The sequence below is a fragment of the Fonsecaea erecta genome, assembly GCF_001651985.1.
Source record: "Fonsecaea erecta strain CBS 125763 chromosome Unknown Scaff13, whole genome shotgun sequence".
NCBI lineage: Eukaryota > Fungi > Ascomycota > Eurotiomycetes > Chaetothyriales > Herpotrichiellaceae > Fonsecaea > Fonsecaea erecta.
Window position 1 is genome coordinate 988,348 of NW_017387256.1, and position 25,664 is coordinate 1,014,011.

The window sequence follows — 25,664 nt, forward strand, 5'->3', positions numbered from 1 at the left end:
CCTCCTAAGCACTTTTGCATGAGGCGGCGAGAACATGCTTAGAGTCTGGTGCTGAGAGATCTAGTCGATGGGAACAACATGTTTACATGAGGGTCAGTGACCCATGAAGGTGGTGCGGGCGCAGGTGGGTGCAAGGCGGCATGCTCACAAGTACACGGCTCGCCGGGTTGGCAGGCCCTTCAGAACCACTCCAACTCTCCTCGTGGTCCAGTCGGACCCGCCAAGTCTAGAACTCGTCCGCGGGTGCCAACCAAATTCGGGGGGGGGCGGGGGCTTACTCGGTCGGGTACGCCTCAGGTTAAGTTCAAAGCCGCCTTCGCACCACCTTCTCTTGACCATGTTGTTTTCACCTCATCTCCTTTTCTAAAGTTTCTTCCCTCTTCTCATTTCAGTCAATGTTTCCATTTGCTTTGACTCGACCCCCATATACCCACTGCTGGTATTACTGTTCTAAGTCGTGAGCCGCGTCCTCCAAGTCAGATCTTGTGATCGGAGAGCGTGCGACCTCTGACCATTATTTCCTTTTTGGGTGCAACGATAAAGATGGCAGAACCCGACGATGTCGAGGAAGATCTCTTTGCAGACCTGTGAGTTTCTATCTCTTCGCTATCTCGGCGTCTCTCCCGGCCTCTGTCTCGTGCTCCATTGAGATTGGCGCAGAGCCTAACATGATCGTTTCAGCTACGATGCGGATGAGAACCATGGTCCTGGCAAGAGTGCTGTCCCTGCTACTGCACAACCTGCCTCTACCGATACCGTAATGAAAACTACCGAGCCACCAGGTTATGGTGAAGAACCAGAGATCGCCTACGACCCTACCTCCTTCGATACAGAACCTCAGGGTCAAGATGAACACCCCAACGGAACCCATAGTCCAAAGCAAGTTCAAGAAACGCAAGAGAAGCCATCACAGCCCGAGGTCTTTAATGTCAATATGAAAGAGGATGGGTGAGTATATGTGCTTGTCGATTTCCTCCCCTTTCTGCACCCCTCCCTCCTTTCTTTATGTTCCCACGTCGATTTTGTTTTTTGAACAATCCCTCTGTGAGCAATCAAGAAAGAGTTGGATCATCAGCGATGAGTACGTGGAGATGAGGGATTTGGAATGCTCGTGGCGCAGCTGGCCATGGCAGCCACCAGCGGCGGGTTCCGCGAAATTGCGCTTGGTACGCAGAGTCTGCAAACGCGCGAGTTGAAGGTGCCATCCTGTTCATGGGTCGAAGACAACCAAGGAGGTCGATCGTGGAGGGAATGGATGCTCTCGTACATCTATACTACGAACAACGGATCAGGTCTGCGAGTGGTCAAGCAGTCTGTTGCAACTGGCTACAAGCCTTGCGATTTTCAGGACAGGCGGCGGATGAGTTGCTGGCATCTATCCAACCTCGGTGGACCAATCTCGGTTGGCTATCACCTTATGGTTGGATGGCTGCAGTTCGAGGTCGCTTGGACCGCTTGGGGAATTGGAAAGCCTCTCCGACTGAGCCATGCGTCAGTGGCTGGTTACTTGTTGCATCAAACTAGCCGAGTCGATCTCATTGCCGAAAAGTGGTCATTCAGCGAAGCCAGAATAGTGGGCAAGAAAGCTACTACCGTACACCAAGATACTTTTCCAGGCAGACCAGAGTAACAGAGTCCAAAAACCCAGGCAGGAGATAGATGCTATGGAGTATCTGCTGAATCTCAAAAGAGCCAACAAATCTTTGCCTCTGTCCGCTAGAAAAGTCGACTCTGTGCACATCTTGAGGGGAGGAAGAGAGAGCGGACAATCCAGAAGACCGACATACTGTTACATCGCGTATGAGAATGGCCGCGTCCGCCGAAAGAGTTGCCCCTCCACAGAGCTGCAAGGCTTCAAGGCTTCAAGGCTGCAATGTCGCTCAAGTGCTGAGACTGAAGACCGGGTGTTGGGGAGGTGTGGTCAGGAGCATCTTGGACCGTGTATACACCCTGCAGGCGGGCAGTATTCATACCCATTAGTCTTGGCTCGTCCTATCCCGGTCTGTATGTCAAATTGACGGTGGAGGATGCGCTCACATGGCTCTTCTGCAACAAGCCGCCATCACGATTGCCCACACAGCAAACAGAATCCACTACGCCATGGACTGCACATCTAGAGCAACTGTCACACCGTTGGAAACCATTCGTTCTTCACAATGTTGCAAAACCAACCCACAAACCCATGACGAACTGCGGATCGGAGTAAACCCAACTGCTGCCAGACGAGGCCGTCGTCTCGGGGAACTGAAGGACTCACCTACGGGCTGGCTTGCCCCGTTGCCCTCTAACAATTGTTGCCTTTGGTTTTGATTTGTTCGGACACCGTATTCCTTTTCGTCAACTTTCTTCTCGTCGTTCGTTTGGCTTTTCATAGCTAACATAGCGACTGTACAGAAAAATGTTCATAGGAGGACTTAATTGGGAAACAACAGACCGTAAGAATCGTCCCAATGCTTCTGCATTCACCAGAAACCACACGCACCGCCCCCTACGACATGCCAGCACCCTACTAACTCCCCGTCGACAGAATCTCTTCATGATTATTTCTCCCAGTTCGGCGAAGTTCAAGAATGTACCGTCATGCGGGACAACGCCACTGGCCGCTCACGAGGCTTCGGATTCCTCACGTTCAAGGACCCCAAGACAGTCAACACCGTGATGGTCAAAGAACATTTCTTGGATGGCAAAATTGTAAGACCTACCCATTTCGATACTTCCCGGGATAGACAGGAAAGACTTGGTTCCCTTTCTCGAAACTATTCGGCCCGCCGAAAGAACGAAGGCTTACTGAGGTGTACCCAGATCGACCCCAAGCGAGCGATCCCCCGAGACGAACAGGAAAAGACGGCCAAGGTATTTGTGGGTGGCGTCAGTCAAGATGCCACCGAAGAAGATTTCGAAAGCTTTTTTGCCCAATTCGGGCGCGTCATCGATGCCACCCTGATGATGGACAAGGACACTGGCCGGCCGCGAGGGTTCGGGTTCGTTACCTTTGACAGTGACGCTGCCGTAGAGAAATGCCTGCAATACCATCCGCTGGAGATCCTTGGCAAACCCATCGAGGTCAAGCGCGCCCAACCCAGAGGTAAGATGGGCGAGGACGACGATTACGGCCGCGGTCGAGGAAGAGGCAAGTTCGGACGTGACGACCGCTTCAACAATGACAACCCCCAGATGCCGCAAAACCCGCAAGCGCCAACTCCCAACATGATGGGCGGCACGACTGGAATGACCCCACAGATGATGGCACAATATTGGCAAAGAATGCAGCAATACTTTGCCATGATGCAGCAGCAGATGGCCGCCAACATGATGGGTAATATGGGAGGCATGGGAAGTATGGGCATGAATCCGCAGATGATGGCGCAAATGCAAATGCAGCAACAAATGCAGAAGATGCAAGGAGCAAACAGCCCCAACGCCCAGAACGCCGGCGGCATGGGTAACATGCAAGGCATGACTCCTCAAATGATGCAACAAATGATGCAAATGCAACAGGGGGGCATGAACATGGCGTCAAATCGATCGCCCATGGGGCCCGGCAATGCGGGCGGCCAGCGCAGTGGCTTTTCGGCCCAAGAGCAGTTGGCGTTTGAACAGCAGAAATATGAACAACAGCAGCAGGGACGTCGCCAGGGAGGCTTTCCGCAAGGCCCTCGTAGCGGCGGATTTCAGAATCACGGAGGCGGGCCACAGTCGTGGGAAGGCATGTACGACGACGTTCCTCAGCCAGACGGCAATGCTGGTGGCCGAGGTTCAGCAGGGCCAGTCCGCCAACACACGCCCAAACCTTTCAAAGGTCCCAGTGGCCCGTCTCAGCCGAGTGCAGCTCCGGCCAATGCGCCTACTGGTCCCAAGAATGCAGGCAAACCAGGAGCAAATTTTAGGGGGGGAAGGGGCCGGTACCATCCCTATGGAAGGTGAACGGTCTCCCACGGTCGGGTGTCGATGGGGTTAGGAGAACTGCTTTGCGTATTGAACCCGGTCCCAACAGCTACAGGACCGCTGGTAATCAGATATTGTGCTTCAACACCACAGGGAGAGGTGTTACCAAAACATTGACAAGGAGAAGGCAGTCTGATGGCGGTGGCTGTTACGCGCTCTCACTCTGCAAAGGGACGACTTGATGGATGCATTCATGTGTCTATGTGCTTTCGCTGGCGGTTTGGGGGAAGCTTGCGGGATGTGTAGCATACCAGAAGGAAACAAATACCTGAAGCATTTCGGACCGGAATGGTCGTGGGCACGTTTGAAAACAGCCGTAACGAGAGTTCGATGCTCGGTCAATCCACCGACGTGAATTTTCTGCTCACCGAAATCCAATCACTCGTGACTGCTCCAAAGTCTCAATTTGACCAAGGAGCTAGACGAGGCTGTGAAATATACCTAAAGTCGTGGCGCTAACTATTAATAGGCGCTCAGCACCCGTAGCCGACATAAGCTTCTCCCTAGGTACTGCGTACCTGTGGGGAGGAGACCATCCCATATTCTTGAATGCGGTCGCGTTATGCGGAGTACGGAGAGCTTGATCATGCGCGACAGTGGAATGGCTCCTTTGTTTATATGCCACCGATATGAAACTAGCCAAAAGCCTCTTCAGGTGTTGTTGGTGCCTTGCATTGGAATAAGATGCTGACACAAAATGCAGGTACCCCGTTGGGAAGGGAAGTTGGAAGGATTTCGGCGAGGCGCAGTCAAGGCCAAGGTCCAATACAGAAAATGACGAATTGGCGTTGGGATTCGGTCTCCAGAAGAGGTTTTACTTGGGAACCACCGTGCTGCGCCTCATCTGCTCCAGCCGTCCCATGGGCTCCACTGATGTGTTGAAGGTGTCGATTTCGGCATTCGGCTTCCGTCATGGTCCAGCGTTCCGGGTAGGACAGGAGCGGGGGAAAGCAGCAAGACAGTCGTGACAGTGGGGAGCAGGAAGACAATCAGAGGTTCGTTGTCGCAAGGGTTGAGGACAGAACTAAAGGGCGTCGCAGGTGTATCGATAATCTTCTATCCTTATGGCACTCCAACACAGATTACAAGGAACTCCGTACTACCTACAGTATGGAGTACCTACAGGTTAGCCGAGGGCAACGCAACGTCCCCGTCGCTTAGGGGGGGAGGTTGCGCCGAAGAGGATACCCAAGACGCCCCAGGCCACCCAAGCCACCACATGAGCACCCCTAACTTTAACTAATAAGCTTAGCAAGGGTGCTCTCCATGCCTAACACCTCGTCCCCCAAGCTTCTTACCGGGTGGTATTCTGGCGGCGGCGCCACCCCCTCCCGCCACATCCCCTGCCCACGGCTGCGGTACCAATTATGCATCGGCGACGACCTGAACTCCATCGATCGAGAACCACTCAAACACCATCAAAGTTTTTCCCAAAAACGCCACTGACCCAAACATCCCTGCTCGATGCCCCCGGCTGTCGATTCAGCTCTTTCACCTTTTCTGGTGCCTGTCGCCCACAGCTTGAAACGGGCGTCTCCATGCGGACCAAAACCCTTGACCCTGGCCCGCCTGGCCAACCAGAGCGATCATGAGCCATATCTTTTCCTCGCATCGCATGTGTCGAGGCACGCAGCTGAAAATCCATTTCTTTTGATTCCCTTTCCCACTTGTATGAAATTGTTTACTCGCTCCTGCATCAAAACACTCACTTTTTTCAATAACGTTCGCTCTTGGCCTGTTGTATTGTTCCGTCTGTCGTTCGCTTTCGCTTCTCTCGCCTTCACGCTTCTTACGGAAACCTTCTCTTCCACTTCCCAACGGTCGGCGCCCATTGAAGCCAATATCTCCGATCCCACGTTTCCTTCGAGACCTTGAATATTCAATATTTTGGGTGGGAGGGGATATAAGGAAAAGAAAAGAACGGTTTCACGGCCGTTTGACGGCGACCATACTTCTATCTGGACACACCACATATCGACATCATGTGGAGGCTATCGACGGTGGCAGTGGCCTCCCTGGCTCTCCTTCCATCTGTGCTGGGAACAGATATTTTGAAAACAAATGGGTTCTCCAATTGCAACAATGGGACATCGACAATCAAGGTCAACAACGTCGACATCTCCTTTGACCGGTCGACGAACAAGATCAACTTCGATGTCTCCGGCTCCAGCACAGAACAACAGTTTGTTACAGCCGAACTGATTGTGACTGCATATGGTATCAACGTGTACAACAATACATTCGATCCCTGTGCCGATTCCACCAAAGTCGAGCAGTTGTGTCCCGGTAAGTCGATTGATGCTTTTGTATGTCACTCACTATGATACTAACGGCGCCCAGTACCCGCGACATCATTCTCGGCAAACGGATCACAAGTCATCCCCTCGCAGTATACTTCGCTCATTCCCTCAATCGCCTACTCCCTTCCCGATCTGGATGGGACCGCGCAGATGGTTCTCAAGGCTAAAGATGGACAAGAACTCGCGTGCATTCAATCTGGTGTTTCTAATGGGAAGACCACGGATGTGCCGGCGGTGTCGTACGTTGCGGCGGCCATTGCTGCTGGTGCTCTGGCCGTATCGCTGGTCGGTGCGGCGGCTACGGGGGCACATCCAGGCTCGACCTCATCCAGCCCTGGCTTCTTCGAGGTCATGTGGTGGTTCCAAGGAATGGCAATGAATGGCATGCACTCGGTGACGTATCCCGGTGTGTATCGCAGCTTCGCAAAGAACTTCGCCTTCAGCACAGGTCTCGTCTCCTGGGGCGGGCTCCAGAGATCAATTGACTCCTTTAGAGCACATACGGGAGGCAATTTGACCGACGACAGCTACGACTACCTCAGAAACGCCACTCTGGTTTTCCCCGACGGAACCACCACCTCAACCACGACCGGTTTCACAAAGCGGTCACTCTCGTTGATGATTCGGCAGATCACCACATCCGTCGGTAACGGCACCAGCGCGAATTCTGATCAGAGCAATTCCAAGGAGTCACACCTGGTCAAAGGTATTCAAGGCTATGTCGAACAGCTCACAATCCCCGAGGCCAACACCTTCATGACCGTCCTCCTGATCTTCGCAATTGTGGTTGCGGCTATTGTGGTCGGCATTCTTCTTTTCAAGGTCATCCTTGAGGCGTGGTCGCTTTTCGGCAGATTCCCCAAGTCTCTGACCACTTTCCGGAAGGAATACTGGCGCATCATGGCTCAGACTATCACCAACCTGATTTTCCTGCTGTACGGCGTGTGGACTCTGTATTGCATTTATCAGTTCACTCACGGGGACTCGTGGGCGGCTAAGCTTCTTGCGGGTCTCACTCTGGGCACGTTCACGGCGGTTTTGGGCTTCTACACCTTCAAGATCTGGAGTGTGGTCCGCAAAATGAAGAAGATCGAGGGCGACGCCAGTGCTCTGTTCGAAAACAAGGAGACCTGGAAGAAGTACAAGCTCTTCTACGAAAACTACAAGAAGGGTTACTGGTGGCTGTTTATCCCTGCCATCGTCTACATGTTCGCCAAAGGGTGTGTGCTGGCTGCTGGCGACGGGCATGGCCTGGTCCAAACCGTGGGCCAATTGATCATCGAAACGCTCATGCTCCTTCTGCTCTTGTGGAGTCGGCCTTACCAGCGCAAGTCGGGCAACTGGATCAACATCATCATTCAAATCGTCCGTGTCATGTCGGTCGTTTGTATCCTGATTTTTGTGGAAGAGCTTGGAATTGCGCAAACCACAAAGACCATTACCGGCGTCGTGTTGATTGTGGTCCAGTCCGCTTTGACCGCCATCCTCGCACTCCTGATTGTCATCAACAGCATTATTGGCTGCTGCAGAGAGAATCCTCACCGAAAGCGCCGCAAGGCTGCACAAAAGAACCTCTCTCAAGACCTCGAGGGCGATGCCTTCCTCCTACAACCAAAGCCTTACTCCGCGTCACCTCCCCGTCACAACCGCGACATGTCCGAGTTTGGACAGAGCTACGAACCGATGCGCGCCCAAGCTTATTCTCGTTTCGGGCCTCGAGGGGACGAAAGCGAAGAGACGTTGGTCAAGGGTGCTGCAGACATGGGGGCAAGCAGTTACCGCAGTTTGAGCCAAGGCAGGAGTGAGCGCGCTGGAAGTCCTCCTCCATTTTCGAGGGAACCAAAACTGCCTGATCTGGCCTTTGAACAATATCGTCATAAATAAAGAGAAGGGGTAGGCGGCAATTCAGCCCTTGTATATGGCGCACTGTTGTATATCTCGGTGATGGCATGGTATACTTCTGATTTCAAAAAGCATAGCGTGGGTCAATATTGGGCACGACACGAATTGATTTCGGCAATGAACTGGCCATGATGATATTACATAGATTACACTATATTAATACTACAACTTGCATATATCTGAACCAGTAAGTTTCCACGGTGTAGATGCTGTGTGATATCGTGCCCAGCAGTTCAACGTTTTCAGGGGATGGAAACAGACACTTTATATGAAGTACCAGAGACAAAGATCATCAACTACAACGAAACGGCTGCAATTCTAGATATATCAAACCCCCTGATTGAGAGGGACGTGGACGCCTTCGGTGGCGGGCGCCATACTACTTGTAACAGGCATCTCAGACATCAATTAACAAGGCTGGACAAGGGCGTCAAAAGGTCTGTTTTCTTCTCATCATTAATCCAATCCAATTGCCTATACGAACACCCACCAGGAAATTTCTCTGCTTCATCTGCTTCCAAAGCCTGTCTGTCACTCGGTCGCTCGGTCGCTTGCTCGAGGACTCCGGCCCAGCAGCAAAAAGGGGACTATCGAAGATAAACACTCGCAACGACTAGAGTCAGACGAAAAAAGTGCCGACAGATCGCGATATTCATTCATACCCTTGTGTCGCGGCCGGTGGAAGGCTAGTTGGTTGGTATCTTAGAGGACCGGGGGAGACCGACCGACCGAGTCTTCAGATGATCGCAAGGGAGAGGCTGTCGAAGAAACGACACCCATACCCACACCATCACCCTCGCCCTCACTTTCGAAAAGTTCAACTCTCTACCTACAGCGGCACGCAAACGCATCTCTAGTGGACCACACAGGTGAGAGACTTTCCTTCCTTCCTTCCTTACTTCCTTCTCTCGGTGGAGCGGATGATATTAGAGGTGGGGAGGATTGATGGTGGTACAAGAAGCGACTCGCTTCTGGACGAGGACAAGGTTGCCCAACAGCTAGCTATGTATGCTATGATATGCTGTGTGATTCAGCCAGCGCTCGGCGTTCTTACTAGTTTTGATCTCTTTTCTGTCCTCTTATTCGGATGCGAGGGAAACGGGGTGTCAGAGCGCGGTAAGCATCGTTTCAGAGCATGACGGGGAAGGGTCTCTCTCTCTCTTTTATTTGATCTTGGAGCTGCAGTCCTCTTTTTCCCCTCATAGAGTGTCCCGGGGGGTGCATCAAAGGGTCTGTTCGAATATCAAAGAGCCTGCTGGAGACCCAAAAACCGTGTTACGAAAGCATCAAAATCCCGCCCCCACCCAACAAAACAAAGGGGTGTTTGTTGAATGCCACACAGAGAGAGAAGGGTTCTGAAGACAGAGAGTATGAGAGAGGGGTGGGAAGAGTCAGCGATATAGCTTGCCAATGTATTTTGATTATCTTCACGTCAAACCAGCCAACCGATGGTCGTCGCGAATGAAAAGGCCAGCGACGGCCAAATACTACTCCACGGCTTGTGCTTGATCGCGGAAAAGCCAGCATTACTGCTCGCCCGCTCGCCCTGGTGGAAGCCGTTCTTCTCGCCGCCTAGATACTCGGCGCCCAGGTACGTCAGCTTGCCGTTGCCGTCGAACAGGCTCACGGCGTCGCCGGTCCACTCGTTGGCGTCGCCGCCGCTCCGGAACGCGCCGAACCAGGCGTACCGCGCCACGGAACCCTGGCCGTCCAGGTACGGGAGGGACTGGTTGAAAAAGGCCCGCGTCGCCGCCGCCGAGGCCTTGGGGATGGCGAACTCGGTGACCCAGATGGGTTTTGATGGGTACATGCCGTGCAGGGTGCCCAGCCACGAGGCCATGCCGGCGAAGTCGCCGTACCAGTGTGCGGCGATGAAGTCGAACGCGCAGCCGCCCGCGGGCTGGAGCTTGAAGCACGACGCGTTGAACGACCGCAGCCAGTCGAGCCCCTGCGGCGAGCCTGTTGTTGCAGGCAGAGACACCTCGAGGTGCCATGGCGCCTGGCGCAGCGGCAGGATCGTGTCGACGTACACCTGGGCGGCGTGTTCGGGGGTCGCGTTGGATCCGCCGGACGAGGTGTCGCCGTCGGGCTCGTTGAAGGTCAGGATGTGGGTGATTCTGTTCCTCCCAGCACCGGGCTTCCCGATAGGGTTTGCAATGGGGATCCCCGCGCTGCCGTTGAGGATGGACTTGATGGTGTTGACGGACACCGCGGCGTCACTGGCAGAGTGGACCATGGGCACGAACTCGGTGCTCCACTGGGACATGGAGCTCGAGGGTCCCGGCCAGGGACTGTAGTTGTAGTACCAGGTCAGGGGCGACTTGGGCGCGGTGAAGATGTGCGAGTCCGCGGCTGAATGGAAGGTCGCGATGTAGCAGAGGCCGCGTTTGGGGGAGGTCGAGGTCGAGGTCGAGTTTGTGGCTGATGCGCAAGAAAGCGGGACGAACAGGGATAGGAGAAGAAGGAGAGCGGCCGAGAGTGTTGTGACCGGCTGACATGATGATAGTCTCATATTGTTTATTCTCTTAGGGTGAGTAGCGACTGAGCCTGTGTGTGTGTGTGTGTGTGGACGAGGCTGAGATGGATAAGGGGAAACTGCTTCGTCGAAACAACAAGTCCTGCACACCAAGCACCCTGTTCTGGTCCTGAGTGACACCCTCTCTGTTGTATAGCTAGCTAGCAACTTCGATTCTGATGCTTCCCGGCCCGGATGTATATGGCGTGTGTCTCTCTCTCAGATGGGACGTGCTGTAAAGACAAACTCGTCGTCTCCTTTATATCGTCTCGGTAAAAGGGAACGATCGCAAACCCAGGAACTCGCTCAAGGGGGTATCTATCATCTATGGAATGGATCTCGTAAAATAGACAAGCCAGGGGTGTTTTTGGGACAAGCAGCAATAGCAGCAGCAGCAGCAGGAACAACAGAAATATGACCCTCGATCGCTCACTCAAACCCAGGACAGAGACAGAGACAGGCACAAGACAGACAGACAGACACAAGAACTGAGTGAAGTAAGTAAATACTGCTCAGGATATACAGTACGTACAAACACAGCTTGCCAGGATTCGAGGAGGAGGAAGGTGGAAACATGGAAATATATCTATCAATCAATCACAGACCAATCCAGCGTAGGACGATCGAATCTGGACTGTAGACTGAGTGTGTCGTGCAGTGCAGCGAGACAGGGTCAGGATTTGGCAGACGTAGCAGACATCCATCTCAGAGACCGGGGTCATCGCGCAATAAGGCATGATGCTGCATTGCTTGTTTTTCCTTGATTGGATCGAGACGGACGTAGATCGCATCGCATCGCCCAGAGCTTGCGCCACGTTTGTGTGCGTGCGTTACGTGGCACCCGAGGGGGAGGACATCGGGGAAGCTGCTTTCTTTGTCAAATAATCTCTGAGCTGTGCCTCGTGCCCGGGCAGGACAGCAAGTCAATGATCATCATCAAGCAGGCTAGAGAAGAGAAAGAGAACGAGAACGAGGAAGAGAAAGTTCCTGGTGTTCCTTGGAATCCTGATCGGGGGATATACAAGATTGACGTCATCGGCTGATAAGATGGACACGATACACACTGTACCTCGTACCACGACAATCTGCACAGCCACAAAGCCACAATCCTTTATATCGTCGGTGTGGCGGATGCTCTTTCAAGTGCTTTTCCAGTTGGGGATATGGCCTTCTATGGACAAGCTACAATGCCTGCTCGCCCCGGACAGCTCAACACCGAACCAGCTTCCACCCACACCTCCCATGTAAACTCCGGAAAAGCGAGGACACATGGGGGCTCGCAGTCCTTTTATGATATCCCTGCAAGATCCAGCAACGGTCTATAGACCCACCACGCCGATCTTCTCTAGAAGCAAAACACCTGGTCCTCCAGTTTACTAACCGGTCTAGCCTTTTGGTACCCGAGACTTTCGGTGGCCTTCTTCAGGGCGCTGACCATGGGTGGAGGACCACAGATCAGGATCTTCATGTCAGGGCCCGGAGCAGGGAGTTTGGCCTTGATCATATCTGCAGTCACAAAACCGACCCCGCCATCCCATTTTTCTGGTGGGTTGTTCAGGACATAGTAGACGCTGAAGTCCGGGTCTTCCTTGTCCAACGCGTCTAGCTGCTCCTTCAACAGGATATCGTCGGGGTTGACGTTGGCAAAGATCAGATCCACCTTGGTGGTGTCATTTCCTCCATGTCGGGGCCGGCCGCGGTTGATGGCGCGGATGATCTGCAGCATGGGTGTGATGCCCGTTCCACCGGCAATCATGCCAATGCGTTTGCACATGTTCGGGGTGTACACCATAGCTCCCTTGGGACCGCGGACTTTCATGGTATCCCCCACTTTCAAGGTCGTCATATGGGCACTGATGTTGCCTTGAGGGTATGCTTTGATCATGAGTTCAAAGAAACCCTTGTCCTCGTCGGACGAGATCGGTGTGTATGACCGGACCACCTCTTTCTCTGCGCCCTTGGGAGTTGCCGCCAACGACATGTGCTGGCCAATGGGCAGACCGAGAATGTCCGTAGGACGGGGAAGGTCAAATCGGTAAATGGCAACATTGTGGGACGTTTTGGTAATCTTTGTCAATGGGAATTCTTGGAAGACGTCGGGCTTCAGGACCTTTCTCGACGATGCTGCAAATCAACCAGCGTCAGTCCGAATCTAGTCTGGTATGCATGAATTGCAACGTCACTTACGGGTCAAGCCAGTAAAGATCTTGTAGCCTCCCACAATTGCAGCCAGGGCAACTGCGTAAGGGACATATTCCCTCTTGACGATGGCAACTCCCACAATCAGGAGCACTGAGGGGATGTACACCCCATTGATGTTGGCCTGCGAAAAGGCTGGATTTCTGAGAGACGAAGATGGTGAGCGTTGGAAAAGAAAGAGTGGTGAGAAGGATGTCGAGAACCTACGCCATGGCTTCACAGGGTGCGACGGTGCTTTTCCTTCCTATCTCCCTCTTAAGCAAAAGCCACCGCAGACAGGCAAAAGACGACCAAGGGGAATTGGGAACCGTCGTTCAAAAGAATTAATTTGTGGTCAAGGTCAAAAATATATCGGAATTGGGGAAGCCCAGCGACTTGGGATTGTTCGGCAGGTGCTGCGGTGAGCAGCGACATGCGTGGGGCTCGTTCGCGGGATGCTGTGGCCAGTTCAGTAGGCGTCAGTGCACAGTTCCGTGGGCTTTCGCTAATTAAGGTAGCATGCTGCTAGGCTTGCCCACTGAAAGCCCAATTGCCGCCCAGGCGCCTTTTGACTGCATCTGGTGACAAAGTGCGGGGAGTTTCCGACGACGACGCCATGGAAAATTAATTCAACTTGTCTGACAGAAACGAGGAGTCTATCGGGAACTCTCTCCGATGGTGTCTCACCATCTGCCGCGTAGGTATTGTCTGGGGCGGAACACCATGTCAGACCACGCCCATTTTCTCCTCGACGCCGCACCTGCCCTCGCCGGGTAGCGGAAAGAGAACCAACGTCTTCGGGTTCGTTCGTAGCTCCAACAGCACTAGCAATACCCGGCCCTTCGCCATCTACGGTCAACTGATCCGGCGAAAGACTATTACCCTCCACGGAACCCATCGCCTGTCGAGGAAAAAAAAGGACCTTTCCCCTTTGCAGACGCGAGGGTTGAAGCAAGCCCAACGAAAGCCATGGATTCAGAGCCCGACAATACCCCGTCCCCGTTCCCTCTCACGGCGGTGGACGTGGCTGTCCTGGCCATGACAGACGACCAATACCAACCGCATACGTGGGAAGAATTGAAACAGATCATTGGTGTGTGTTCTGCACCGCACATGGCTCGTATTTATTATTTGATCCAACTTCCTTTCTTCTGACCGGTCTTGACAGCTGAGCACAACCTCATCGTCCTCAAACGATGGCCTTCCGACTTGAGACGCTACATCAAGTGGTCACGTCAAACGAAGGCGACCTACGGCAGCGTCACCAATTTTATCATGAGGGAACGATTGAAATGGACCCCTTTACCTTCGTCTACCCCGGAAACGGGCCCGAGATTCGCCGTCAAGAACCCCGTCCCTTTCACAAACAAAGCAGATTACAAGATTCTAGTCAACGACTGGCCGTATGGAGTGGCGCCTGGCATTAGGCATCTTATTGTGTGGCTGAAGACCCGACTGGAATCAGAGCCCACACAAGGCGACATGACACCCAAATCAAGAAGGCAAGTCGAGAATTTCATTCAGTCCACCTTCGTGGATCGGGTCAGCGAACTGCCAGGTGAACAGGAAAAAGTCATCTGGTTTAAGAACTGGACTGGACTGCAGTCCGTGCCGGGAATGGAGCATGTCCATGTGTTGGTAAGAGATGTCCCAGATGATATCATTCGAGAGTGGACAGGTGGGGATCAACCTATAAACAATTAGACTATGCAATACGTCCTGAGGCGCGGGTCCTGCATAATAGATAGGAGCACAGGAATTAGAAGTGGCCGTTGCTTCAACTCACTTCAACTCCTCCATGTGTTTTCAGGATCCGCCCTTGTCTCGAATCTCGTTCCATATCGCATCGAGCACCTGGAAGACGGCTGTGACTGCCTTCAGGGTATCGTCGTCGATTTCCATGAATCCATACCGCTGCTGGATTTTGTCCGGGTGCCATCGGACACGCTCAGCCTTGATAGCACTGAATAACGGATCTTTCCCCTCCGGGACCTCATAGGCGGCCGTGCCTTTTCTGATGAACCGTTCAATTTCCTCCCTCTGCACGTCTTTGCGTTTTCCCGACTCGACGGGCCATGCGATTTTGTTGCGGAGGAAGAGCTGCTCGCCATCATCCCCAGACGTCTGCCGATTTTGAGCAAGATTCTGTAGATCCGCCCAGCGGCGCAGATAGTCTTCCCACAAGTTCTGCCACCGTTTGCGCTCTTTTCGCTTCTCACCTCGTCGAAGACTGGCTTCGATCTGTGTATTGAAGATGTGGTCGTCGTGCTGCCAGGCCTGACTCTCACTCTCGGCTTTCTTTTCTTCGTCGCGTATCCTCTGTCTGTCGCGTTCTCTTTCTCGCCTCTTCTCTTCCTTTGCGGCTTCCATCCCTTCCCAGCTCTTTTCCCACATCTTTCGCCGGACAAACTGTGCATATTCCTCGTCCGTCATGCGTTCCAACTCCCCGGTCTTGTCATCTTGATAGGTGTCAGGATAATTGTGTATAGGCTGTCCGTAGAAACCTTCCCAGAACGCTGCCCCTTCATCGTCTCCGAGAGCGTCGAACAGCGACTCTCGAAATGCTTGATCGGGCGACAGATAATTCAAGGAGGGCTCTCGTGAGTGCAGCCTATCTTTGGCATGCCGCGACGACCTGTGGCGTTTCCTGTGTCTATAAGAAGAGTCATGATCCGTCCGTCGCTTGTGACCCCTTGATTCATTGTCGCTGCGATGTTCATCGTCCCTCTTGGACTTGAACCGAAAACGCTTCGATCGTTCCTCATGGCGACCGTGTTGTGCCGTTGTCTCCTCATACAGCGGGAGATCTGGGGCCTCAGACATGCTCAAAAGACTTCATCTATCTTCCAGAGTATGCGTTGAGTGGTAGGGAGTAAGTGATTATGGCTTAACTTGTCGGTTAGTGGCGCACTTTGCTGATGTCAAGGCTGCTCGTAATAATATTAATCCGACCCGAACATACATGCCAAGATATCAAATGATTGACTCAAAATTGAGACTGTCGGTGGCAGTGGAGAATCTCACGACTCCCCTCAAGGGAGGATGTGTTGTTCTCGTCTCTGGCGCATCCCCAAAATTTCTAGATTCTCTAAAGTCACAGCCTTCGAAATAAGAGCCATTCCCGTTCACCAAGGACTGTGCACCTCTCCACTATCTCGTCAGTGTAATCGCTTGAGCAACACAAACCCAATCCTTGCAGCTCTTCCCAGTGTCGTCAATCAACAATATCGATTTCATTCCAGCACTCCAGCGACAGAACCCACGATGACGGGAGAAATCAGTGAAAAAGTCTCCTCGCTGACGCTGGAGGAACTGGGGAAGAGCAAGAACCCCATGGACTTCTATCGACAACACATCGCCGAGAAATTGGCTCCCATCATCAACCGAGCAGCAGCCGAGATTGTCCCCCTAATTCAATGGACTACGACCTTGGACAAGGGAGATTTCAATCTGGCGGTGCCTGCATTGAGGGTCAAGGGCAAACCACCGCAAGAACTGGCGAAGGAGATCGTCGAAGCATTTCCCACGACAGAGGACACTTTCGTCATGGTATCCCAGGCTGGTCCGTTCGTCCAGTTTTTCGCCAAACCTCAACATCTGATCAACATGACAATCTCTGAAATCCTAAGGAGCACGAAGGCGTATGGCTGCAACCCTGCCCCTGGCCTCAAGGACCCATCAGACCCGTCAAAGGGCCGAAAGAAACTCATCGTGGAGTTCTCGTCCCCGAACATAGCCAAAGAATTTCACGCCGGCCACCTCCGGAGTACCATCATCGGTGGTTTCCTGGCCAAGCTGTATCAACGCATGGGTTGGGACGTCCTGAAGATGAACTACCTGGGAGACTGGGGCAAACAGTACGGCCTGTTAGCCAACGGGTTCAAGCAATTTGGCAGCCAAGAGGAATTAGACAAGAACTCAATTGCGCACCTGTTTCACGTCTACGTGGAAATTAACAAGGTCAAACTCGCCCAGGACGAGCCCATTAATGAGTTGAAGAAGGAGATCAAGGAGAAAAAAGACAAGGGCGAAGATGTGTCAGCACTGGAAGCCAAACTTGCACCCCTTGTGGAAGCAAGCGAGGATGAGAAGGCGCGAAAATATTTCAAGAGCATGGAGGAAGGAGACCCCGAGGCATTGGCCCTGTGGCAGAAGTTTAGGGATATGAGCATCAAGAAATACCAGAACACGTATGCCCGGTTGAACATTGAATTTGATGTGTACTCTGGGGAGTCACAGGTGAAGGCTGAGACTATTAAGCGGGTTTTGGACAGTCTGCTGGCACAGGGGATTGCCGAGTATTCGGATGGCGCAATCTTGATTGACTTTACCAAACATGGTGCGAAAAAACTCAACAAAGCAATCATCGTGCGAAAGGACGGCACGCCGTTGTATCTTACCCGAGACCTGGCGGCGATTTTGGAGCGACACGACCAGTACCACTTTGACAAGATGATTTACGTGGTTGCGGATCAACAGAACGAACATCTTGCCCAACTGTTCAAGACCACCGAGATCAGTGGGCACAAGGACGTGGCAGAGAAGTGCGAGCATATATCCTTCGGCATGGTGAAGGGCATGAGCACCCGAAAAGGAACGGTCAAATTCCTGGACGACATCATCCAGACGGTCAAAGACACCATGCTCGAAGTGATGAAGAAGAACGATCAGAAGTATTCTCAGCTGGACGATCCCGAGGCAGTTGCCGATGTGCTGGCCATTACCGCCATCATGGTGCAGGATTTGTCAGGCAAGGTGCGGAATGGGTATGAATTCAACATCAACCAGATGACGGCATTCGAGGGCGACACCGGTCCGTACTTGCAGTACGCGCACGCTCGGCTATGTTCGATTGAACGAAAAGCCAATGCCGACCTGAGTAGTTTGAGCTCTGCCGACCTTTCCTTGCTGAAAGAAACCCACGCCATCAACCTGGCTCGTTCGCTGGCACAATATCCGGATGTGGTGCTGAATACGCTCAAGACTCGAGAACCTGCCACCATCCTCACCTATCTGTTCAAAATGGCGCATGCGCTGAGCTCAAGCTACGACCATCTACAAGTGGTTGGCAGCGAACCTGAGCTGCAGAAGGCTCGGTTGGCGTTGTATGAGGCTGCCCGACAGGTGCTGTGGAATGGCATGACGCTACTGGGGTTAAGTCCGGTGGTGAGGATGTAAGATGGATTGACTGTGAAGCACGCTCAGAAGTTCCGCAAATCCACAATCACCAGAAAAATATTGTCGTCAAATCGGAGGCTTGTAGGGCTTCTAAGGGGATTTCAAAAATCATGAGGTTTCCGTCTTTCCTACAAGTCTATCGAGTTTCGCGTCCAGAGCGAGTGCGTGGAATTTCGGATCTCGTTTTAAAACGCACAAAGGTTACTCGGCCTGGCTTCAATCGGCGGCGTGCGATATTTCAGATGTATCCGGGTGGTTGGCGGCGCAAACGCCACTATCCTGCTCACCATGACCTACCAAAGCAAAAAAAACATCGTCGGCCAGTGGCGGCGCGCTTTCTATTCCGCCACCCTCATTGGCGCCGGAAGCATTGGTAGAATTGTCGGGTCCTTGACCTTCCGCAGCCAGGACGCACCAACCCACAGGTTAGTCTTTTTTTCTTTCTCCGTATATCCGAACCTCTAAACCACCACTCTCGACCTTTTGGCGCCTCGATGTGCTGACAAGTCGACATCCAGACCCGGTCTCTATATCTGCTTCACCGCTGCTGCGCTGCTGGTGGCGTCGAGCCTGATCACCTCGTTCTATTTCGTTAGTCAAAACAGAAAACAAAAGGCCGGCAAGGTTGTGATTGAGGGTTGGAGGGGTTTAGGTATGCCTATTGAGCCTTCATACTAGGAACTGCCCCAGTATCCACATAGCTATCATGCTATGTGGCTATCCTAGATAGGACGGTAAGTACATCTGGATAGCTCTTCATATACAAAATGGAAACTTCATGGCCCCCGCTTTAAGTAGCGTTCGTAGTGCTAGTTGTGTTAGCCCAGTCGATCTCGATCGCGGAGCGCTCTTTGGTGCATCTTCCACTTCTTGCTGCCTAGTATTTTCTATGCGGACTGGAAGCTGTCAATGTCTTTGTGGTGCCTGATTAGTGGGCTTACCGCCACCACCTTTGACGATATCAAAGATCCTCAGACAGCGAGAAGATATAGAGCTGGTTTGAGCACTCCTCCGCGGTTCCATGGACCTCTCCATCGACAGGAGGATCACGATATCTATCAGGCCCGGCATTGACAGCGTTTTCAAGCGGATGGCGGAGGTGCTTAGGATAGCCTTGTCGAGCATTAAGCTAATTCGCCATTTCTGAAATCGCCGCCCTGAGTCAGTCTCTCCGTCGACAATCCTCTACCTTGCAAACCTTGGGAAGCGATACAACACTAAGCCCCCCTGGCCACGACTGGTCGAATGCGTTCCTCAAGCGCCACCCGAAGCTGACGGGGAAACGAAAGAAGCCTCTGGAATGGGCACGATTTGACATATATGAGAAAGCCGTGGGGTGGTTCGAGATGATTGGAAGACTGCTTAACGACCCCAAAGCCGCATGACGAGGACATCTCCGGTAACAGACTGGCAAAACCTCAGTCACAAGCCGTAACTTTTGATGAAGTCATGTCCCTGCGTAAGTATATTGAGCAGGGTATCGGGTGGCTTGAGCCAGATATCCGGAATCGTGTCGAGGAGCTGGCCAAGTCCAGCGAACGGGTCATCACGGCCCGCGATCTCCTTTTACATGAGAACTCCGAGTTGACTAGGCAGAACGATGCCAATAGTACTCGAGCATCAAGGAAGTGGATTATCGTGGGGAAGGGGAAGATAATGAGCTATGAGGATATCAAAGAAGCGATCAGGAAGCGTGAAGAGGAGGAAACTCTTAAAAGAAGCCATCTTGCGCCTGACGCGAACAATCCAGGGCCGACCCCTCGAGGCAAGGCAGTAATCATGCGAAGAGGCGATTCAATTGGCGCAAGAGGAATGGCGAGCGAACAATAGGGAGGCTTTGCGTCCGTCTTTTGAATTTTCGGCATCAAATTGTAGATTTCAACTATTGCTGACTTGTGACTGACGTTGATCGTAAGTCGCAACACAGTACAATACGTACTGCGAAATTCTTTGGTCTTTTCCAACTGCTCCATGTTCATGCAAGAGGGTACGTAAGCTACAATGAAGATGCGGATGATGCGTGGACAAGGGTGCAGGAAAGAAGCGAAGCGAAGATATTTGGAAAGGCTGTGTGTGGCTGGGAACGCTAGCGGCATTGACCAATCATGTTGGACATATCTCACATTTCTGCCCAACCCCTCACAGCTGCGGCTCAGCCGCGACGCCCAATTGCCAACACAGCAAGCACATTGTAACAGGCAGTTCTTCCATAAGATGCCGCTGCATATTCATTCCACAACTTGTGGGTTGTTACATCCTGCGGTCCAGACGCCTTTGCGTTTTGTGACCAGACTTTGGTGGCAGAATGGGAAAGTTGAAGTCGTTAGTACGTCGACGGCAAGGTACTTCAACTGCTGCCCCCTCGACTGCTGCCCTCTCGACATTTCCACCACCGAACGCTTCTATTACCACCCTTCCTAGACCGAGTCCTGCCTTTCCTTGGTCGTCAGAATCATTATGGAGAGATGCCTACGAAATACTGAAACAACGAGAACCTAGACTGGTACAGTCTTTTGAAGAGCTCACAGGCGCTGGCTCCACTTCAGTGGATCAAATACATGCTGTTATTAAAGCAAGATTGGACAGACGAGAGGAACGCCAGTGGATCGTCACTATTGCCAGCAAATCTGTTAAGGTTCGGGAATATGGAGAACGCCTTATCAAGTTCGTTCTATGGAGCAAGGATATTGTGGCCGCTGCTCTTAGCACTCAACCGTTTATGGCACTCGCATGGTCGGGCGTCACAATGTTGTTACCGGTACAGTAGTTCATGACATATACTGTGTTTCGCTGACCAGTTCAGTTGGCGTTAGCACCAAGTGAAGAGAGCGATGCTATGATAGAAGGACTTGAACACACCGCCTCGTTAATAAGGCTGTACGAAATACGGACTCGTTTACGTTGTGGATCCACTGCAGACGAATACCGCAACGCAATCACACAGCTATACTCCCGAATCCTCGAATACCAGGCGTCCATGGCCTGCCACTTATCTGACAGTAGTATAGTTCGCGGTATGCACAGTATCAGTCGACCTGGTCAGTGGATGAACTCTCTGAAGAATATTGACAATGCCGATCAGTACTGTCAGATGCATGAAGCTTTGTTGGACAAAGAGGATGAAAGAGCACAGTGGGAGCAACAAACTAGCACCATAGAGAAGTCTGGCAAGATCCAACAACAGATCCTCGATGCCTTGCGCGATGTTCTTGCCACTCGCGCTGCCGACAGGGAGGACGATCATCAACGAAAAATACTCCATTGTCTGGCTGCTGACTACGCTGGACAGAAGAATTTCAATCCGAGACGTGTGCCAGGCACCTGTCGATGGTTCCTTGATGACCCCCGTTTCCATCGATGGCGCGATTCGACAGAGTCCAGCTTGCTTTGGCTGTCAACTGGCCCGGGCTGTGGCAAGTCAGTCCTGTCGCGTGCTTTGATCGATGAAATGCTTCTCACTACGCAGTTGATGACATCGACAGTGTGCTATTTCTTTTTCAAAGATAGCCTCGAGCGGCGACAACGGGGAGAGGACGCGCTATGTGGTATCCTTCACCAGCTGTATTCTCAAAATTTGGCATCCGGCTTGATTAACCACGCCTACCAGCCTTTCAAGTCATATGGACGAGGACTACGTTCAATGTTCTATCCTCTGTGGAACCTACTCATGGCAACAGCCGGTGATTCATCGTCAGGAGAAGTAATCTGTCTGTTGGATGCTTTGGATGAATGTCAAGCAGACGCCAGACAGCAATTGCTCGATCAGCTCCGTCAGTTCTATGATGACACCAGGCAGAGTGGTCCTAAGACACCTCGAATTAAATTCCTCATCACGAGTCGTCCAAACTCCGATATTGACGGAAAGTTTCGCCTTCTAGGCCCTGAGGTCAACTTCATTGTATTTGCTGGTGACGACCGATCAGACCTTATTAGCCAAGAGATCAATCTTGTCATCGACCAGCGCATGCCAGAAGTGGTTCCGCGGCTCGACTCGGCATCTCGTTGCGTCCTTGCGGATCATTTGAAAGGAATGCAACATCGGACATACCTGTGGCTGCATTTGGTAATGGAGGAGATTCGACTTCGATTCGCCAGTCATGCAACAGTAAAACGGATCGAGACTCTACTACAGCAACTTCCCACATCTGTCGTTGACGCATACGAAAATATCCTCGGTCGAAGTGTTGAACCGGAAGCTGCTCGTATTATTTTGCAGATCGTTCTGGCGGCCACGCGTCCTCTGACGGTGGACGAGATGACCGTTGCAGTAGCGATAGCAAGGACGAAGTATGTTCGGTCCTATGAAGATCTTGATCTCGAGTCTGACGATGTTCGAGAATCTAATCTTCGGAATATGTGCGGATTCTTCATCAGCATCAGTGATTCCAAGGTATCTCTCATTCACCAGACCGCCCGTGACTTTCTCCTCAAATCGGACACAGAGAATGGCAGCAACAGTACCTCATCCGTTTCGAGTAAGAAATGGCAGGGTTCTGTAGACTTAGTCGTTGCTGAACATACTGTTGCCCGAGTTTGTATCGCACTGCTCCTTTTCGATGTCTATCAAAAGAGAATGCCGTGGTCGAATTTTTATGGTGACAGCGGCGAGTGGCATTACCGATATCAAAACCTGACTTCTAGTTATCCACTGCTCAACTATGCTTCTACAGGATGGTCAAAACACTATCGGGCGTCCCAGCACATGTCAGTGGATGAAGAGATTGGGTTGGCCCTATCAATCTGTGATATTCGTCAGGGCTACTTTCAGACGTGGTTTCCTATATATTGGTACACAGAAAAGTCTGGAAAACGTCCTTCGGTGACTGCTCTGGTCGTTGCAAGTACCTTTGGTTTCACCACGGTAGTGAGAAAAATCCTCTTTCTTGCAACTCAGGGCGAACGCGATGTGGATGCAGCTCGTCGACCCACGATGTCAGGGGACCTGATTAACGAATCAACTGAATACTACGGTACTGCGCTACAAGTGGCGTCAGGGGAAGGCCACGTCGAGATAGTAAAGCTACTCCTCGACTCGGGCGCCGACGTGAACGCGCCGGGGAAACGCTACAGCGATACTGCGCTACAAGCGGCGTCGGCGAAGGGCCACGTCGAGATAGTAAAGCTACTCCTCGACTCGGGCGCCGACGTGAACGCGCCGGGGAAACGCTACGGAACTGCGCTACAAATGGCGTCAGCGAAGGGCCACGTCGAGATAGTAAAGCTACTCCTCGACTCGGGCGCCGACGTGAACGCGCCGGGGGGATACTACGCAACTGCGCTACAAATGGCGTCAGCGAAGGGCCACGTCGAGATAGTAAAGCTACTCCTCGACTCGGGCGCCGACGTGAACGCGCCGGGGGGATACTACGGAACTGCGCTACAAGTGGCGTCAGGGGAAGGCCACGTCGAGATAGTAAAGCTACTCCTCGACTCGGGCGCCGACGTGAACGCGCCGGGGAAACGCTACAGCGATACTACGCTACAAGCGGCGTCGGCGAAGGGCCACGTCGAGATAGTAAAGCTACTCCTCGACTCGGGCGCCGACGTGAACGCGCCGGGGGGATACTACGGAACTGCGCTACAAGCGGCGTCGGCGAAGGGCCACGTCGAGACAGTAAAGCTACTCCTCGACTCGGGCGCCGACGTGAACGCGCCGGGGGAACGCTACGGAACTGCGCTACAAATAGCGTCAGAGGAAGGCCACGTCGAGATAGTAAAGCTACTCCTCGACTCGGGTGCTCTCAATACTTAAGCCATGGGCTTGAATTGCGGGGGGAGATATTCATTTCAGTCGCTTGTAGATCAGAACTGGCAGGAAGAGGTCGACATTTCCTTGGGGATCCCCAAAAGACTGAAAATCATGTCAGACCTCTTAGTGCATGCTTCTCAGGCAGAACCCAGTTCATGATAGATTTCTTAGACGTTCAGGTCTAAATTCCTAGATGTGTCTCTTTGGAACAAACAAACAAGCATTATTACCCCTACGGCGAAATGGCTAATTAGGTCACGTCGTTCACGGCTGGACTTCCACTAGACGGGAGAACCCGGCCTGGCAAAGCTGAAAACTGGTCGAAGGATTTCGACCGTCGCCTTCGACTATCATGGATTTTCGGCTCTTGCGTTCATGCAACATGACAATGGCGAGCAGGGGTGGCCGGCTGATTGGGGGAAAGGGAGTTCAAACAGGGGATCAGGCTGATAAGGACGTTAGAGCAGCTGCAGCAACTGGCCTCGAGAGGCGGCATTCGGAGCTTCGACGTACCAGTAGGTAGACTGGATTTCGGATGAGGATGGTGCAACCCCTTCCCCCCGTCCTCAAGGCTGAAGTGAAGGAGGGGTACATGCAAACGTAGACGAACTTGGGTTTAGTCAGGGCAAGGACTGTTTGCCAGCGTCACAGTGCGTTGGGCAGCCACACCAAGGTCCCCTGTCCACCCTGTCGCCACCCCTGCCGTACCGCTTCTGGAGGGGTGAAGTTGATGTCTCCTCTCCCGGTGTCGGATCGAAGACAAAGCAGGAATCCGAAGGCAGCAACTCCAAGTGGGTGGCGAGTGACTCAGGCTGATAGCAGTGGGTGACCTCGCACGGGAACACGTCTGTCTGCCTGTCTGCCTGCCTGTCTTCAGGACAGATGTACTCGATGCGGTGCCCTGATAGGACCAGGTGTGCCGGAATTGCAGGCAGCGCAGCTCAATGGATGCGTGGATGGAGGGGTAAATGAAAGTGTTTGATAGAGAGGGGGGAGGAGCGGCAGCGAGCCTGAGGCACGCGCTCACGAACACCACCACCAACGCCAGAGTGGTCAGCATCCACCATACCCTAGCACCAGCATCAGCACCAGTTGTTCAGCTCCAATGAGTGAGCGAATCTCTTCACGAGCACCTATCTGCGTGTAGGCTCCCCGCGTTTTCTCCCGCCCACCACCAGGCTCCCGTGCCACAGACCATTTCATGGTCTTGTACCACAATGCCATCCCCCATGTGAACACACACCACGTTCTGGTCTGACACTTGGAAGACGGTGGCAGGCTGGAAGAATTCACGCAGATACACCATGGATCCTGTGGGCTGCATGAGGGATGCAGTCGTGGTCTGGGGGGTGTTTGATGATTGATATGGTTTGACCGAACCTCTCGTTTCCGGGGGAGGGTGTGTTCTTCTTGGCCGTCGGCTTTGCTCGACAACCTTCCCGCCGTTGAGGTTGTTATCGACAGACATGAGTCCCCGGGAGGAGCGTCGAGTGCAAGCGAGGCGAAGAGGTGGGATGGGACGGAGGACAGGAGTGGCAGACGGTGGCAGTTACCCTTCCCTCGAGTGGATAAGCAACTAGCAAGCGACTTGGACGGTCTCGGCATGCTGAATGGTGCGAATGGTGGCCGGGGATGTGTAGGTTGGGCAGCTCATTGGGCTCTATCTTCCATTCAGAAGGCCGCAATTTTCACGACAACGCGCATCACGCAACTAAAGGCACCCCGCTTACACCAGCCGGGGGGCGAGGACGATGGGAGACGGCGAGGATTTGAGGAATTTCGTGGGCCATCACACGTCTGGCTTGCCGCGCCATTTTCCACCCCCCTTCCTCTCGCACTCTCGTCGGACCCTGGCTCTGGCACAAGTGGCTGTCTGAGAGGGAAAAAAAAGGAAAGA

At 52.8% G+C, this 25,664-nt stretch overlaps 9 protein-coding genes across 9 annotated transcripts; 6 read left to right on the top strand and 3 right to left on the bottom strand.

Moving 5' to 3' along the window:
* Positions 1–543: 543 nt before the first annotated feature.
* Positions 544–3,924, top strand: AYL99_11247 (hypothetical protein; the record flags this gene model as incomplete). The annotated part of the gene is made up of 5 exons (XM_018842753.1): positions 544–587; positions 682–948; positions 2,395–2,435; positions 2,528–2,691; positions 2,803–3,924. The coding sequence occupies 5 exons, from the start codon at positions 544–546 to the stop codon at positions 3,922–3,924; spliced, it is 1,638 nt and encodes a 545-aa protein (XP_018688166.1).
* Positions 3,925–5,927: 2,003 nt separating this feature from the next.
* Positions 5,928–8,129, top strand: AYL99_11248 (hypothetical protein; the record flags this gene model as incomplete). Its single annotated transcript, XM_018842754.1, has 2 exons — positions 5,928–6,231; positions 6,286–8,129. The coding sequence occupies 2 exons, from the start codon at positions 5,928–5,930 to the stop codon at positions 8,127–8,129; spliced, it is 2,148 nt and encodes a 715-aa protein (XP_018688167.1).
* Positions 8,130–9,579: 1,450 nt separating this feature from the next.
* AYL99_11249 (hypothetical protein) lies at positions 9,580–10,659 on the bottom strand (the record flags this gene model as incomplete). Its single annotated transcript, XM_018842755.1, has 1 exon — positions 9,580–10,659. The coding sequence occupies one exon, from the start codon at positions 10,657–10,659 to the stop codon at positions 9,580–9,582; it is 1,080 nt and encodes a 359-aa protein (XP_018688168.1).
* Positions 10,660–12,007: 1,348 nt separating this feature from the next.
* AYL99_11250 (NADH-cytochrome b5 reductase 1) lies at positions 12,008–13,073 on the bottom strand (the record flags this gene model as incomplete). Its single annotated transcript, XM_018842756.1, has 3 exons — positions 12,008–12,786; positions 12,850–13,004; positions 13,069–13,073. 3 exons carry the CDS (start codon positions 13,071–13,073, stop codon positions 12,008–12,010), a joined length of 939 nt encoding a protein of 312 aa, XP_018688169.1.
* A 736-nt stretch (positions 13,074–13,809) lies between these two features.
* AYL99_11251 (hypothetical protein) lies at positions 13,810–14,544 on the top strand (the record flags this gene model as incomplete). The annotated part of the gene is made up of 2 exons (XM_018842757.1): positions 13,810–13,933; positions 14,009–14,544. 2 exons carry the CDS (start codon positions 13,810–13,812, stop codon positions 14,542–14,544), a joined length of 660 nt encoding a protein of 219 aa, XP_018688170.1.
* Positions 14,545–14,646: 102 nt separating this feature from the next.
* On the bottom strand, positions 14,647–15,663 carry AYL99_11252 (hypothetical protein; the record flags this gene model as incomplete). The annotated part of the gene is made up of 1 exon (XM_018842758.1): positions 14,647–15,663. One exon carries the CDS (start codon positions 15,661–15,663, stop codon positions 14,647–14,649), a length of 1,017 nt encoding a protein of 338 aa, XP_018688171.1.
* Positions 15,664–16,104: 441 nt separating this feature from the next.
* Positions 16,105–18,018, top strand: AYL99_11253 (arginine-tRNA ligase; the record flags this gene model as incomplete). Its single annotated transcript, XM_018842759.1, has 1 exon — positions 16,105–18,018. One exon carries the CDS (start codon positions 16,105–16,107, stop codon positions 18,016–18,018), a length of 1,914 nt encoding a protein of 637 aa, XP_018688172.1.
* Positions 18,019–19,467: 1,449 nt separating this feature from the next.
* On the top strand, positions 19,468–19,848 carry AYL99_11254 (hypothetical protein; the record flags this gene model as incomplete). The annotated part of the gene is made up of 1 exon (XM_018842760.1): positions 19,468–19,848. One exon carries the CDS (start codon positions 19,468–19,470, stop codon positions 19,846–19,848), a length of 381 nt encoding a protein of 126 aa, XP_018688173.1.
* A 1,216-nt stretch (positions 19,849–21,064) lies between these two features.
* AYL99_11255 (hypothetical protein) lies at positions 21,065–23,770 on the top strand (the record flags this gene model as incomplete). The annotated part of the gene is made up of 1 exon (XM_018842761.1): positions 21,065–23,770. One exon carries the CDS (start codon positions 21,065–21,067, stop codon positions 23,768–23,770), a length of 2,706 nt encoding a protein of 901 aa, XP_018688174.1.
* Between the last annotated feature and the right edge of the window lie 1,894 nt (positions 23,771–25,664).